At 39.7% G+C, this 13,251-nt stretch overlaps 1 protein-coding gene and 3 non-coding genes across 4 annotated transcripts; all 4 read left to right on the plus strand.

Annotated features, from left to right (window-relative positions):
* SNRPN (small nuclear ribonucleoprotein polypeptide N) lies at window positions 1-4,288 on the plus strand. Its single transcript, XM_032175067.3, has 7 exons — window positions 1-145; window positions 1,049-1,200; window positions 1,998-2,109; window positions 2,571-2,723; window positions 3,481-3,619; window positions 3,898-4,023; window positions 4,112-4,288. Exons 1-7 carry the CDS (start codon window positions 143-145, stop codon window positions 4,147-4,149), a joined length of 723 nt encoding a protein of 240 aa, XP_032030958.1. The 5' UTR covers window positions 1-142; the 3' UTR covers window positions 4,150-4,288.
* Window positions 4,289-7,640: 3,352 nt separating this feature from the next.
* Window positions 7,641-7,715, plus strand: LOC116482808 (small nucleolar RNA SNORD107). Its single transcript, XR_004252071.1, has one exon. It is a non-coding gene; the product is annotated as a small nucleolar RNA SNORD107 (small nucleolar RNA).
* A 2,976-nt stretch (window positions 7,716-10,691) lies between these two features.
* LOC116482798 (small nucleolar RNA SNORD64) lies at window positions 10,692-10,758 on the plus strand. Its single transcript, XR_004252062.1, has one exon. It is a non-coding gene; the product is annotated as a small nucleolar RNA SNORD64 (small nucleolar RNA).
* A 1,741-nt stretch (window positions 10,759-12,499) lies between these two features.
* Window positions 12,500-12,570, plus strand: LOC116482807 (small nucleolar RNA SNORD108). The gene has a single exon (XR_004252070.1). It is a non-coding gene; the product is annotated as a small nucleolar RNA SNORD108 (small nucleolar RNA).
* The last annotated feature ends 681 nt before the right edge of the window (window positions 12,571-13,251 follow it).

Raw genomic sequence — 13,251 nt, forward strand, 5'->3', positions numbered from 1 at the left:
GCTCCATCTACTCTTTGAAGCTTCTGCCCAGCTTGCATTGTTTCTAGGAGAACCCGCGTCATACGTTTATCTGTAGCCTTCCCCTAGGTCTTCAGAAGCACCAGGTTTTAACTGTGGCATTGGATTTGGTGGAACAGCAATCATGGTAAGCTGTATGATAAGTCTGAGGGTTGAAATGTGCTGTAAGGGCCGAAAGAAATAGTTTGCCAGCATGTGCAGTGATCTTGGGTTCGGAATGTTAGAAATAAGGATACATCCATGGATATGGATTCTGATTGCATTGAGTATCAGCTGAAGATGAGCTGATTTTTTTATTTTTATTTTTTTCAGACGGCGTCTTGCTCTGTCTCCCAGGCTGGAGTGCAGTGGTGCGATCTTGGCTCATGCAACCCTGGGTTCAAGAGATTCTTGTGCCTCAGCCTCTTTATTAGAGACAGGGTTTCACTGTGTTGGCCAGGCTGGTCTCAAGCTCCTGACCTCAAGTGATCCACCCACCTCGGCCTCCCAAAGTGCTGGGATTACAGGCATGAGATGAGCCACTGTGCCTGGCCATGAGAAATGTTTTATGATGTGAGAAAATACAGGAGTGTTTGGTCATGATTCCACCAGTGGTGAAGGACTGTCCTGCAGATGATGGACTCTCAGATCAGATTACAATAGAAATAAAGAGGACTTTGAAAATGGAAGAGTTTTGGCATTAACAGTACAGAGAAAAGCAGTCTGGAGAGAGAGAACACCCTACATCATTGTGGTTTGGTTTAGTTGGGGGAGTCGACAGTTTAGAGCATGCATTGTCACAGAGAAGGATAATCACCTCTAAGGAGGTGAAAATTGGTTCTTGAGATGTGAAAAAATACTTCATAATCCTTTGTGGTCCTCCAAAGAGACATACTAAATATGGAAGAATGTTGGTGAAAAAGTAGGAGAGAGTATTTGTTTAGTTAAGGAAACCAGGCTTAGATTATATAAGGGTGGAGAAGAAACAGGAGAAGATTAGAAGACTAGGGTGTTGGCAAGCTGAACATGACTCTTGTCTTACTGCTTCTAGACTGTTGGCAAGAGTAGCAAGATGCTGCAGCACATTGACTATAGAATGAGATGTATCCTGCAAGATGGCCGAATCTTCATTGGCACCTTTAAGGCTTTTGACAAGCATATGAATTTGATCCTCTGTGATTGTGATGAGTTCAGAAAGATCAAGTAAGGCTGATTTGGGTAAATGGGGGTTGGACACAGAGGCAACGGGAAGGGAAGGCCAGAGCTGGAGTAAGCGATGTCCAAGGGTAACTGAGGTAGTTAGGGAAACTATGGTAGAGCCAGTCTATTGTTTAACCTCTTGACCTGATCTCTGAATTAGGTCAGAGTCTGCATCTAAACTCTTTTAAGTTTGTGAAACAATCATGGATTTATTACTGGGAATAAACGTATATGCTATGGTCAAAATACTCATATTTATTTTTAAAATTGAAAAAAATGCTATTGTTAATTAATTGGTTGGCTTCTGCAGCAGTCTTAGACCAAATAAATCTTGGTTGAAATAGAAAAGAACAGTTGTTCTTCATGGTTGAGGAGCTGGGCCATTTGATATCCTCTCTTTGCCTATTACCGTTCCCATTATTTCAGTTCTGTGTCACCTGTCATTATGATTTAATTATTTAAGTAATTTTTTAAAGAAATTTCCATTTTAATGTGGAAACCGAGGTTTCAATTTTGTTTTTCTTAAAAGGTATTTTACAAAAGAAATTAGTCTTGTTGTAGTGTTAACATCAAAGGAACATTCTGTAAAAGACTAAAGTTAGATCAGAAAACAGCTTTACTATTTACCCTTGTATATTAACTGTGCTTATGGATTTTTTTTTTTTTGGTTTTTCAGTGATAACTCAGTAACTGTTTAAATAGCATCAGTTGTCTTAATTGATACTTGATGTTGTATAAATATTTTGATGAGTGAGTGATCACTAAAATTTATCTCACTAAAATTTAATTCTGATTTGTAGGCCAAAGAATGCGAAGCAACCAGAGCGTGAAGAAAAGCGGGTTTTGGGTCTGGTGTTGCTGCGTGGGGAGAACTTGGTATCCATGACTGTGGAGGGGCCACCCCCCAAAGATGTAAGGAAGATGTAGGACAGGACAGAACTTTAATTTGCAGGGACATCATATTATGTGAGATGTCTGAAATCACGGTAGAGCACAGACACAGTTCAACATGGATTGTGAAATAAAATGTGCCAGGCAGTTAATATCAATTGTTGGTTGCCTATGCTATTTGGGATTAGGGGTTTTTTGGTGAATTATTCTATGTGCTGGGCATTACTTTGGTAAGGGTAGGAGTTAGTGATTCATGTTTGCTTGGTATGTTTATAAAAGAGGTGTTTTCACAATTTGACAAATAATGTGCATTTCATATACAAGATACCTCCATGGTATACTTGCTTGTTTGTTCATTTGGACACAGAACTAATATGAGATAGGTGTCATGGAAAATGGTGGAGAGAAGTGATCTCTGATGAATAAGAATACTGAGAACTTGTAAATTGTTTGGTTTTAGGCTATAAATTTTCTTGTTTCAGACTGGCATTGCTCGGGTACCACTTGCTGGAGCTGCTGGAGGCCCTGGGGTTGGTAGGGCAGCTGGTAGAGGAGTACCAGCTGGTGTGCCAATTCCCCAGGCCCCTGCTGGATTGGCAGGCCCTGTCCGAGGAGTTGGGGGACCATCCCAGCAGGTGAGGAACCAGCAGAGGGTTTTATATTATTGGGAGAATATGACTAAGCCAGAGGCCGAGGAGATTTAAAAACCTAAGTGTATATGTCATACAATGTAAACAGCATATGGTCTAGGAGGAACCAACAGACAGATACACAGGGGGAAGGGAATAAAACTAGCTACTTAAAATGGTCATTGGGTGGTTAAAGTTACCCAAATTACTCTTGGCAAGAGTAACCAGCCATTAGTGGTGAGTGAACAGAATGCATGGATATACCACAGTTGAAAAGATCAAAGGGCTTTTTGGATGTCAGTGTACTAAGATTAGTTTTTAAAATATGAGACTAGGCCGGGTGCAGTGGCTTACGCCTGTAATCCAGCACTTTGGGAGGCCGAGGTGGGCAGATCACTTGAGTTCAGGAGTTCGAGACCAGCCCGGCCCACGTGGTGAAAACCCCATCTCTACTAAAAATACAGAAATCAGCTGTGTGTGATGGTGGGTGCCTGTAATCCCAGCTACCCGGCAGGGAGACAAGAGAATCGCTTGAACCCGGGAGTGGGAGGCTGCAGTGAGCTGAGATTGTGCCATTGCACTCCAGCCTGGGTGACGAGTGAAACTGTCTCAAAAAAAAAAAAAAAAACATGGGAATAATGAGAGAAGTACAACATTGCAACAGTTGTTTGTATCTAATTGGTCATTTTTCTCATTTATTTTCTGTGTTTGAATAATATGAAGGTTTGCATCATTTTGACTGTTTCTCGCCCTGCCTTCTCAGGTAATGACTCCACAGGGAAGAGGCACTGTAGCAGCTGCTGCTGTTGCTGCGACTGCCAGCATTGCTGGAGCCCCAACACAGTACCCACCAGGACGGGGCACTCCGCCTCCACCCGTCGGCAGAGCAACCCCACCTCCAGGTAAGGGATTGGTGAACATGAAGACGAATTTGAATCTCTGATGAGAGATAGCTTACTGATTTAAGATAAGCCTGAGAGCCTAAGAATTTGGGGAATATGCTTCCTTCTTCTAGATACTGGTTTTTAATGAAAGACATAGAAGAGTAATTGTCATATAGAAATTATTTGACTCTGTCATTGTTGTCTGGCCCATTTCTTTAGGGATTATTTGGGCTAAATTCTAACAACTTTTCTAAGCCATTTTATGAGGCCTTTATTTCTACCATTTTTCATTGTAGGCATTATGGCTCCTCCACCTGGTATGAGACCACCCATGGGCCCACCAATTGGGCTTCCCCCTGCTCGAGGGACGCCAATTGGCATGCCCCCTCCGGGAATGAGACCCCCTCCACCAGGAATTAGAGGTGAGTGGGAGCATAGGGGTTTGATGGTTCAGCTAGGCCCCTGAATATGTGTATCCTCTTTTTCTCAATGTTTCTATTTCCTTTCCAGGTCCACCTCCCCCAGGAATGCGTCCACCAAGACCTTAGCATACTGTTGATCCACCTCAGTCACTTTTTCCCCTGCAATGCGTCTTGTGAAATTGTGTAGAGTGTTTGTGAGCTTTTTGTTCCCTCATTCTGCATTAATAATAGCTAATAATAAATGCATAGAGCAATTAAACTGTGAGGTACTGTTGTATATATTTTTTTGCCTGTTGATTTTGGTGAGATCTTAAGTTACTGTGGATGAGGTGATGCCTATTAAGCAGTTGATTCAAACCATATTCTCTTTAATTCTTAGGATAAAAAGGTTTTCTGCTTTCTAACTTTCACTTTGTGCATTGACTGGTGTTGGTTAATGTTTTCATGACCCAGGGGGTTTAAGTGGTTGTGCTGCTTCACACATGGCCTCCTGCTTCTCATGTTGCTGTGTCACGTTATCTGAAGGGAAGTGGGGATGGGATGAAAGGCCTTGTAAGGCCACCTGTATACTGAAGGAAATTGTAATGAATCACAATCCGTGCTCATTACATATCAAGGCATTTGAAATAGAAGTTACTCTTTTTCTTGGGATGTTGACCTCAGTTGATGAGGTTTTACAGTGTCCTATGATCAGAATAGAGGATGTGATACTGGAATAATCATTTTCTACCATTGAGTAAGTATTTATAAATTACTAAATGAGTGGAAGATACTGGGTACTGGGAGGCAGGAGGTTGCATATTTGAGATAATAAGTTGTACTACTGATAATAAAGATAACTGACACACTAAAACATACTTGGTACACTGAAATACAAATTACAGTTATGTCCAGTGGTGTCATCAAGTGACAAACTGGGAGCTAAATAGTTCAGGAATGCCCTAGTCTCTAGGTCCAGTTTGAGTTGGTTATGGAACAAAGAAGCCATTTATAAAAGGGAAGAGATTTTTAGGTTTTGCAGCTAAGGTTTATAGTAGGCAGCGAGGGAATGATTGATAGTGATTGTAGCAGTTGGTTTACCAAGTACTATAGAGATTGGTGTTAACTCCATAATACTGATAGACTGATTGGAATTATATTTTTTCTCTTGAATTTACCAGGAGTGGTTGTGAATGTCATCTTTTCCATCTTTTAAATTACATCCTTGCAGGTGGTAGTCACTCAAGGAAAAGGAACTATCAGAGTAACAATAGTTCCTGTTACTGACTTGATATGGTCTCTGCCAGAATAGCTTCTCAGATTAGTGGCCACTCTCAGGTAAGGAAAATAAAGAGGCGAAGCCTTAGTTGCTTTAGGAGATTATATAATACAGGTGTGACATCAGTGTTTTCAGAATTTGTAAATGTTAAAACAAACTTCTTGATTTACCAAAGCTGCAACCAAAGTACTTTATCTGGATCTTTAAAGACAGAGCTTCTCAGTTCAGACAAATTGACTGATGATAAGACAAACACTTTCCCTCTACAAACCGTGGGGTAGTATGTAGAGAGACCTGTGATTTCTTCCCGTACTGCTCTGGAACTACTTCTAATTATACTTTTTTCTTTGTTTTTGGAGGGGAAGCATTTCTCCTTGCATTGGTTTGCTGGTATGGATGGCCCTTAGATTTTGGCATGAGTGATTATGCAGCATATTTGAAGAAAACCTGTTTTCAGGACCTTTTTAATTAAATATGGCGTGTTACATGAGTTAAAGGTAGGTTATAAAAGCTCTAGATTCTGCAAGATGCTTGCTTATTGTAGTTATTTTGCTTGGTGATAATACATTTTCTTTTGTCTGGAGCTTCCTGGACTTTTTGAGAATCCTGATTGTGATGATATAATAGAAGAAAACTTGGGATATAGATAGTATAATTGAGTGTGGTGAATCTTTTGTTGTGGAATGCTAGTCTAAGCTTCTGCGTGTTTCCACTAGGGACACACATCAACATATCAGTCTTAAAACATTCTTGGTAGTTAATGCTTGATGTTACTTAAAAATCATCCTACATTCTTGCATTAAAATACATACGTGTGGCTGGGCGCAGTGGCTCACGCCTGTAATCCCAGCACTTTGGGAGGCCGAGGCGGGCGGATTCCGAGGTCAGGAGATCGAGACCATCCTGGGTAACATGATGAAACCCCATCTCTACTAAAAAATAAAATTAGCTGGGCGTGGTGGCAGAGGCTGCGGCAGGAGAATGGTGTGAACCTGGGAGGTGGAGCTTGCGGTGAGCTGAGATCGCGCCACTGCACTCCAGCCTGGGAGACAGAGTGAGACTCTGTCTAAAAAAAAAAAAAAAAATACATGTCTCATCTAAAACATGGTTGGTCAACAACTTTCTGATTTCCTGATACACATTTTATTAACCGACTCCTTAAATATATCCATGTTGCATATCGTGTTTGACATGCTTTCATTGTAGCGTGTAGAATAATTTCAAATAGAATTTTGGGATAAAAATTATGCTGCCTTAAAATAGGTTATGAAGTATTTGAGGTATTCTCTTTTTATATGATAGGTAAACTTGCCTTGGAATTAAAAAGATTTTGAAAGTTGCTTAGGGAGCTGCTTGCTTTTGTGAACTCATTATTCCTTAATTATGATGTCAAATTTCAGAAGTTTGTTATTAACATACTGGTATTTTGCTTTTTATAGGTTCTTGTAATAGGATATTACAAGTAGAAACTGATTTACATAGATAATTATGTGAAATAGTGCTGCTTGACTAGAATTTTCATGATCTCATTTCAAAGATTAGCAAAAACACCCTTTATCTGGTATGTTTACCTCTGATACTACCTTCACTGATTTCAGCAGTTAGTCAGTTATAATCCATGGATTGAAGTTTTGATTTATTTATTTATTTGAGACAGAGTCTCGCTCCGTTGTGCAAGCTGGAGTACAGTGGTGTGATCTTGGCTCACTGCAGCCTCTGCTTTCTGGGCTGAAGCGATTCTCCTGCCTCAGCCTCCTGAGTAGCTGAGATTACAGGTGTGGGCCACCATACCTGGCTAGTTTTTGTATTTTTGGTAGAGACAGGGTTTCACCATGTTGGCCAGGTTGGTCTCAAACTCCTGACCTCAGGTGATCCGCCCAGCTCAGCCTCTCAAAGTGCTGGATTACAGGTGTGAGCCACCGCACCTGGCCATGGGTTGAAGTTTTTAAATGCATGTTTTCCGGTAGTTAATTGCCTGATTCTGTCTTATAATTGCATTTCAGTTTTCTTCATCTTGTCCATAGACGTAATAATGCTTAGTATATGAATTTTATGTAATAAAGCAAGGTATATTTTCATGGGATTTTTGTAGTGGGAGAATGACATCTGAGCCTGAAATAGGATATTTGTGTTGTAACTTTTTCAGTGTCATACGATACCATTTTTTGACCACTTAGTTGATGCCTCTGAAAGGAAGAGAGATCGCTAAAATTTGATGTGTCGTCAGTGTGGATCCTACTCAGTAGTGTCACAACGAGGCTGAAAATCATATTAAGTGCTTTTAGGACAGAAACGTAAACTGCTCAGGTAAAATAACCTTGTAAAGAGAAATAAGCATATATTGCAGAGGCCTTGGCTAGGTTCATGATGACACAGGACCTTGTCTGAACATAATGATTTCAAAATTTGAGCTTAAAAATGACACTCTGAAATCCAGTCAGTGTGCCTCACTAGACTTTTCGATTTCAAAATTTTCTGCAGAAAATGTTGTGAAAACTTTGAATACTTAAAAATGGCAGGTGTAGTATTGCACTTTGCTAGTTGCTCAGATACCCTTTTTTATTTGTATAGATATTCTGAGTTCCTTTTTTTTTTCTACATGTTGTACATTGTCGAAAGCTAAAAGGAAACTTACCCTTGGATCACGGAAGGCAGAGGCACTTGGTGAGATGGAAACAAGGATGTGTAAAAATGAGACTACCACTTCTCGGATAAAAAAAAAGTGCCAGAGTTCTAGGGTTCTAAGTGATGCCCAGGAAGGAGGAGGAATAATATTTACGGAGCATATATTATGGAACACAGTGAGTATAGTACATGCCTTTAAATGAATACTGTTGGTTTTTTAGGACAGTTGATTTTGTTGATGTTTTTTCTTCAGCTGTGTGCAGTTGATTAACTTGTACAGATCCCATCACACAATAGATGTTTAAGAAACATTAAGTGAATGAATGAGGCAGCATTGCTAATTTTTGTGTAGTGAGACAGTATCTCACAGTCCAGACTGGAGTTCAGTGGCATTAACATAACTCACTGCAGCCTTGAACACCTGAGCTCAAACGATCCTTTCACCTTACCCTCCAGAGTAGCTGGGACTACAGTCATGTGTCAACATGCCTAGCTAATTTTAGTTTTCTAATTTTTTTAGAGTTGGGATCTTACTATGTTGCTTAGGTTGGTCTTGAACTCCTGGCCTCATGCCATCCTCTTGCCTTAGCTGGTATTGTAGGTGTAAGCCACTGTGCCAGGTACTAATTTTTTTCATGTTAGAAAACAAGTTTTTAGGTATTTTATAGTTACTTCCTTACGACAATATCTCATCAGAATCTAGGCCTATCTGATACCTGACTCCACATGTTTATACCGTGTAGTCAGCCATTCCCAGATAGAGGTCATTTGAGTTACTTAGTGTTTACCAGCACTTGTTTAGTACCTTGTGATGATATTTACAGTGTATTTTTGGGTATGGTTTTGGGGTTATTTGGTTGTTGTTAAAACGCCTGTAATCCTGGCACTTTGGGAGGTTGAGGCGGGTGGATCACCTGAGGTCAGGAGTTCGAGCCCAGCCTGGCCAACATGGCGAAACCCTTCCTCTACTAAAAATACAAAAATTAGCCTGGTGTGGTGGCAGGCACCTGTAATCCCAACTACTCGGGAGGCTAAGGCAGGAGAATTGCTTGAATCCAGGAGGCAGAGGTTGCAGTGAGCCAAGATCGGCGCCAGTGGCACTCCAGCTTGAGTGACAGAGGTGAGACTCCCATCTCAAGGTAAAAAAAAAATATAGGAATCAGCAACTGCTATTTGAGTTTATAGGAGTGAGAAGTCCTCTCTTGCATGGTGAGATGGGGAACATTTAATTCAATAGAAATATTTGAGACCAGGTGTGGTGGCTCAAGCCTGTAATCCCAGCACTTTGGGAGGCTGAGTTGGGTGGATCACCTGATGTCAGGAGTTTGAGACTAGCCTGGCCAACATAGCAATACCCTGTCTCAAAAATACAAAAATTACCCAAGCTTGGTGGTGTGTGCCCATAATCCCAGCTTCTCAGGAGGCTGAGGCAGGAGAATCACTTGAACCCAGGCGGCAAAGGTTGCAGTGAGCTGAGACCATGCCACTGCCCTCCAGCCTGGGCGACGGAGTAAGACTCCGTCTGGAAAAAAAAAAGAAAAAAATGAGATACAAAGTTCAAAGGATGTATTTATTAAGCCAATAGAAAGTAAAGAGGTAGGGAATGTTGTAGAAGTATATGTTGATAAAGGGATGAGGTGGTTGTACAATAAGAAGGGGGTTGCAGACATGGAGAAACAGTTCTTCTAGCTCTTCCACTTTCAGCGTCATCTGTGTAGGTCACTAGAATCCTTTTCACAATGCCTGCTTGCCCATGAGTTTTAAAAACTAGTGCAATGTAGAAATGATTAGTAGGAAAAACTTGGCTGGGTTAATTTGCTTTGCTGAGCTGATTCAACTTAAAAATCGAGGTCCATAGTAAGTGCCCAAGATTAAAGAAGGAGCCTCACATTTGAACTTGATGTTTAGTTAATGTGAATCATTTTCTGTTGAACTAATGAGAATACAGTGACCTTGAGGGTTAGGTTGTACATCTGAGTTGTTCGGACTGGTTCCCGTCTTTTGGATGTTTTGTTTGTATAGATATTTTCATTTTATGTTACATCATTTGTTCTTTGGTAGCAAAAATTGAGTTGAAATGATACATTTCCTGAAATCTAATGATTTCATGTTTCGGAGATATGTATCAGGAATAATAGTGTGGGTTCTCATGAGAAAATTTGGATTGCATTACTGTGCTACTTTGGTTTCTTGTCAGAGAAGTTAGTAGTTAGTTTAGACCTCCTTCAGAATCCTTTCTTTGGACTTTGTGTTTCATATGTTGTGCCAGCCTTGATTTTATTTGTCTATCCTCTATCTTTCTATACCATTTGTTTACACTTAACTCTGGAATTTTTTGATGCATGTTTTCAGTGTACTCTAGTCCTAAAATTGGTTTATATTTAATTATTGGGGAGAATAGAAAGTTGTTGATAGTATCTGTGTTGGCATTAGGATATTTCCGTTTCAGTTCTTTGGACAATTTGCTAGTGGAAATAATTATTGTATTTAGCTCTATGAGACCCAACTGGCAGATTGCTCTGTGTGTGTGTGTGTGTGTGTGTGTGTGTGTGTGTGTGTTTCCTTCATGTAGATTGCTGTGTGTCTTTTTTTTTCATAATTCCCCTTAATTCTGTGTGCTTTGAATGTTACTGTTGTTTTATATCCATTGTCACATAAAACTCTTATCATTTATTCTTCCAGGCCAGGGACTGTCCTTATGGATAGAGATACACTGTCTGCAGGAATTTATTTTTTCACATATTTTTACTAGTTGATGGGAAAGACATTGGGAAAGACCTGGGCTGGATTTGTGATGAGCTGTGTTTACTGAGCATGATGAAGTAAAGCTCAACGTGATTACTCTGAAGTCCAGCCTTACTATTAATCTAAGGACTCAGGACGCAAATACTCAAAACATAAATTCTTAGACTCTAAATTTCACATGGTTTTTCCTATCAATACAGGTTAAGGATAATGGCGTGTTGTAGGTTTTTCCAGTGCAATAGAAGGAAGTTGGTTCTAGATCCTTTAGTACAGTTAATGTTTTGTAGAGTGTGTTCTATGTTCACTGCATTGTATGTCTCATCTTTGGCATGATCTTGGCTCACCGCAACCTCCGCCTCTTGCGTTCAAGCACTTCTTGTCTCAGCCTCCAGAGTAGCGGGGACTACAAGCATGTGCCAACATGCCCGGCTAATTTTTGTATGTTTTTGTGGAGACAGGCTTTGCCATGTTTGCCAGGTTGGTCTCTAAGTGATTCACCCGCCTCAGCCCCACAAAGTGCTGGGATCGCATGCGTGAGCCACTGCACCCAGCCACACCTTTGCGTATTTCTACTATGCATTTCAAGTGATCACTTCAAGAGAATAAGTACTTAGGAGCTCCTATGCTCTTTTTTTTTTAAACCCTATTGCTTGCATCACCCGGTTCCAACCCTGTATGAAAGTTTCATGAGCATGTTTCTGTCACTGAGGCAGCTTCTCCATTTAGCATATAATTGAGAAATTGCTAGTTTGTGGCTGAGACATTGGTTTGAGAGGAGACTTAATTTATGTATTTAGCAGAATGCTTAAGTTACATTTACAGAGATTAATTCTACTTTAATTAAGTTAACCCTTTGCTGTATCTTTACAAGACGTAGGTGGAGATTTAGTTTTGACTCTTAGATTCAGTTAAGGTGATGAAATTGGCATTATATAGTTTTTGATGCTGAGCCCCACGGAGATTAAAAGATTTGCTAAATACCATGCAATTTTTGAATCACATCCCTAATCTCACATTATTCTATACTCTATTTTTGCTTGTGTGATTGATGGGTCTTTCGTTATCTGTGATTGACATTCTATGAGTAGGTGCTTTTGCTTTGCCTATAAGTAGTTATTATGAAGGAGGAATGGTGAATAAAAAGGTAATTTAGAAAAGCCTGTATTAAATATACCACAGACATTGAATATAGCAAGATCTTATTCTCTAGTTGTTATCTTAGTTGATAAATTCTGTATGTGTTATGTGTATACATATGTACATATTAATGATGTGGGTGTTGATACTGTGATCAAATGACTGGTTTATAGTGAAAAGCTGTTGGGGTTCAGAGAAATGGACATTCTTTTAAAAGTGAGATAGCTATTTTATAGTTATTTTATGTAGTTATTTTATAGTTCTTGCCTTTGAGTCTCTGTTCTTCTGGTAGAAATGTTAGTGTATTTATAACCTCTCAGATTTGTTTGGTTCTCTTAGTTTTCTTGATCCAGGCAGTTAGGGATATGTTGGATGAATTCAGAAAAATGAGTTTTTCCCTTCCTACTAACTGAATTAGATTAGAAATAAGCAGTTAAGTGAGAAAAATAGGGAATTAGTGCCAGATCTGTTGAGGTGTAGTGTTGACAGGGGGTCTTTTACCTTCAGATGTTTGGTGCAACTTAGAGAATGCAGTGGTAGTTGCTGGCCCAGCCCATCCAAACAACCTCATTTGTGGGGTGATACTTCACAGATGACTTAAAATAAATCCCCTGAAAATAATCTCTGGAAGAGATGACGTGTGTGTGTGTGTGTGTGTGTGTGTGTGTGTGTGTGTGTGTGTGTTTTGGTGGAGTGGTAGGAGGAGGGTTGGCTTAATGATGAGAATCATTATTTCTTGAATTGGATGACACTTTCCATTCCTGCAAAGGGAGCGTGAGGTCCAGCCTTGCTAATTCATGATCAGAGTAATTTGCTGAGAGTAGTGGAAGGAATGAGTTAGCAATAGATGGCAATTAATGAGTAGTAGGAGGAGAACAAATAAGCAAATTTTAATGTGGTTGGAACATGTTCTTGAGTTCTATGAAGGGAGACAGGTAAATTGAGAGTAATGTTATGACTGTTTCATTTGTTGGAAATAATGAAAACTTGCACGGTTTGAATTGTGGAACAATAGGTGGTGTATGTTAGGAGTCAGAATTATCATCTGCTTGCAAGTTTCTGTTTTACTTCAGATAAAGAATGTCAGCTACCTTTCCCATGTTAGCTTCTATACCTTTTCTTGAGGTGACCATAAATAGTTAATATTGTCTTTTACTGAGATTGTTTTAATTAGCGAAGTGTGCTGATTAAATGTCTTTTCTTGATAAATTATTAGAATGAATAAAGGACTGTATTTCTAGATAGCTTTGGTTAGTCAGTGATTTGTTTAAATTTAGTGTGGATAAGAATCACCTGAGGGCTTTTTAAACACAGTTTACTGGGTCCTGACCTAAGTGTTTCTGGCTTATTAGGTGTAAGTATGAAAAGTTGATTTTTATCAAGTTTCTAGATGCAACAGATTTAGGAACCACACTTAGAGTGCTATTATATGTCTTTTAATGTACACTGATATGGAAAAAGTA

Source organism: Hylobates moloch, unplaced genomic scaffold (assembly GCF_009828535.3).
Source record: "Hylobates moloch isolate HMO894 unplaced genomic scaffold, HMol_V3 SCAFFOLD_14, whole genome shotgun sequence".
In the NCBI taxonomy this organism is placed as follows: Eukaryota; Metazoa; Chordata; class Mammalia; order Primates; family Hylobatidae; genus Hylobates; species Hylobates moloch.

Coding starts and splice junctions, on each gene's coding strand:
- SNRPN (XM_032175067.3), top strand. Junction 2,724..3,480: donor TTGGGGGACCATCCCAGCAG/GTGAGGAACCAG, acceptor CTGCCTTCTCAG/GTAATGACTCCACAGGGAAG. Junction 4,024..4,111: donor CCCTCCACCAGGAATTAGAG/GTGAGTGGGAGC, acceptor TTTCCTTTCCAG/GTCCACCTCCCCCAGGAATG.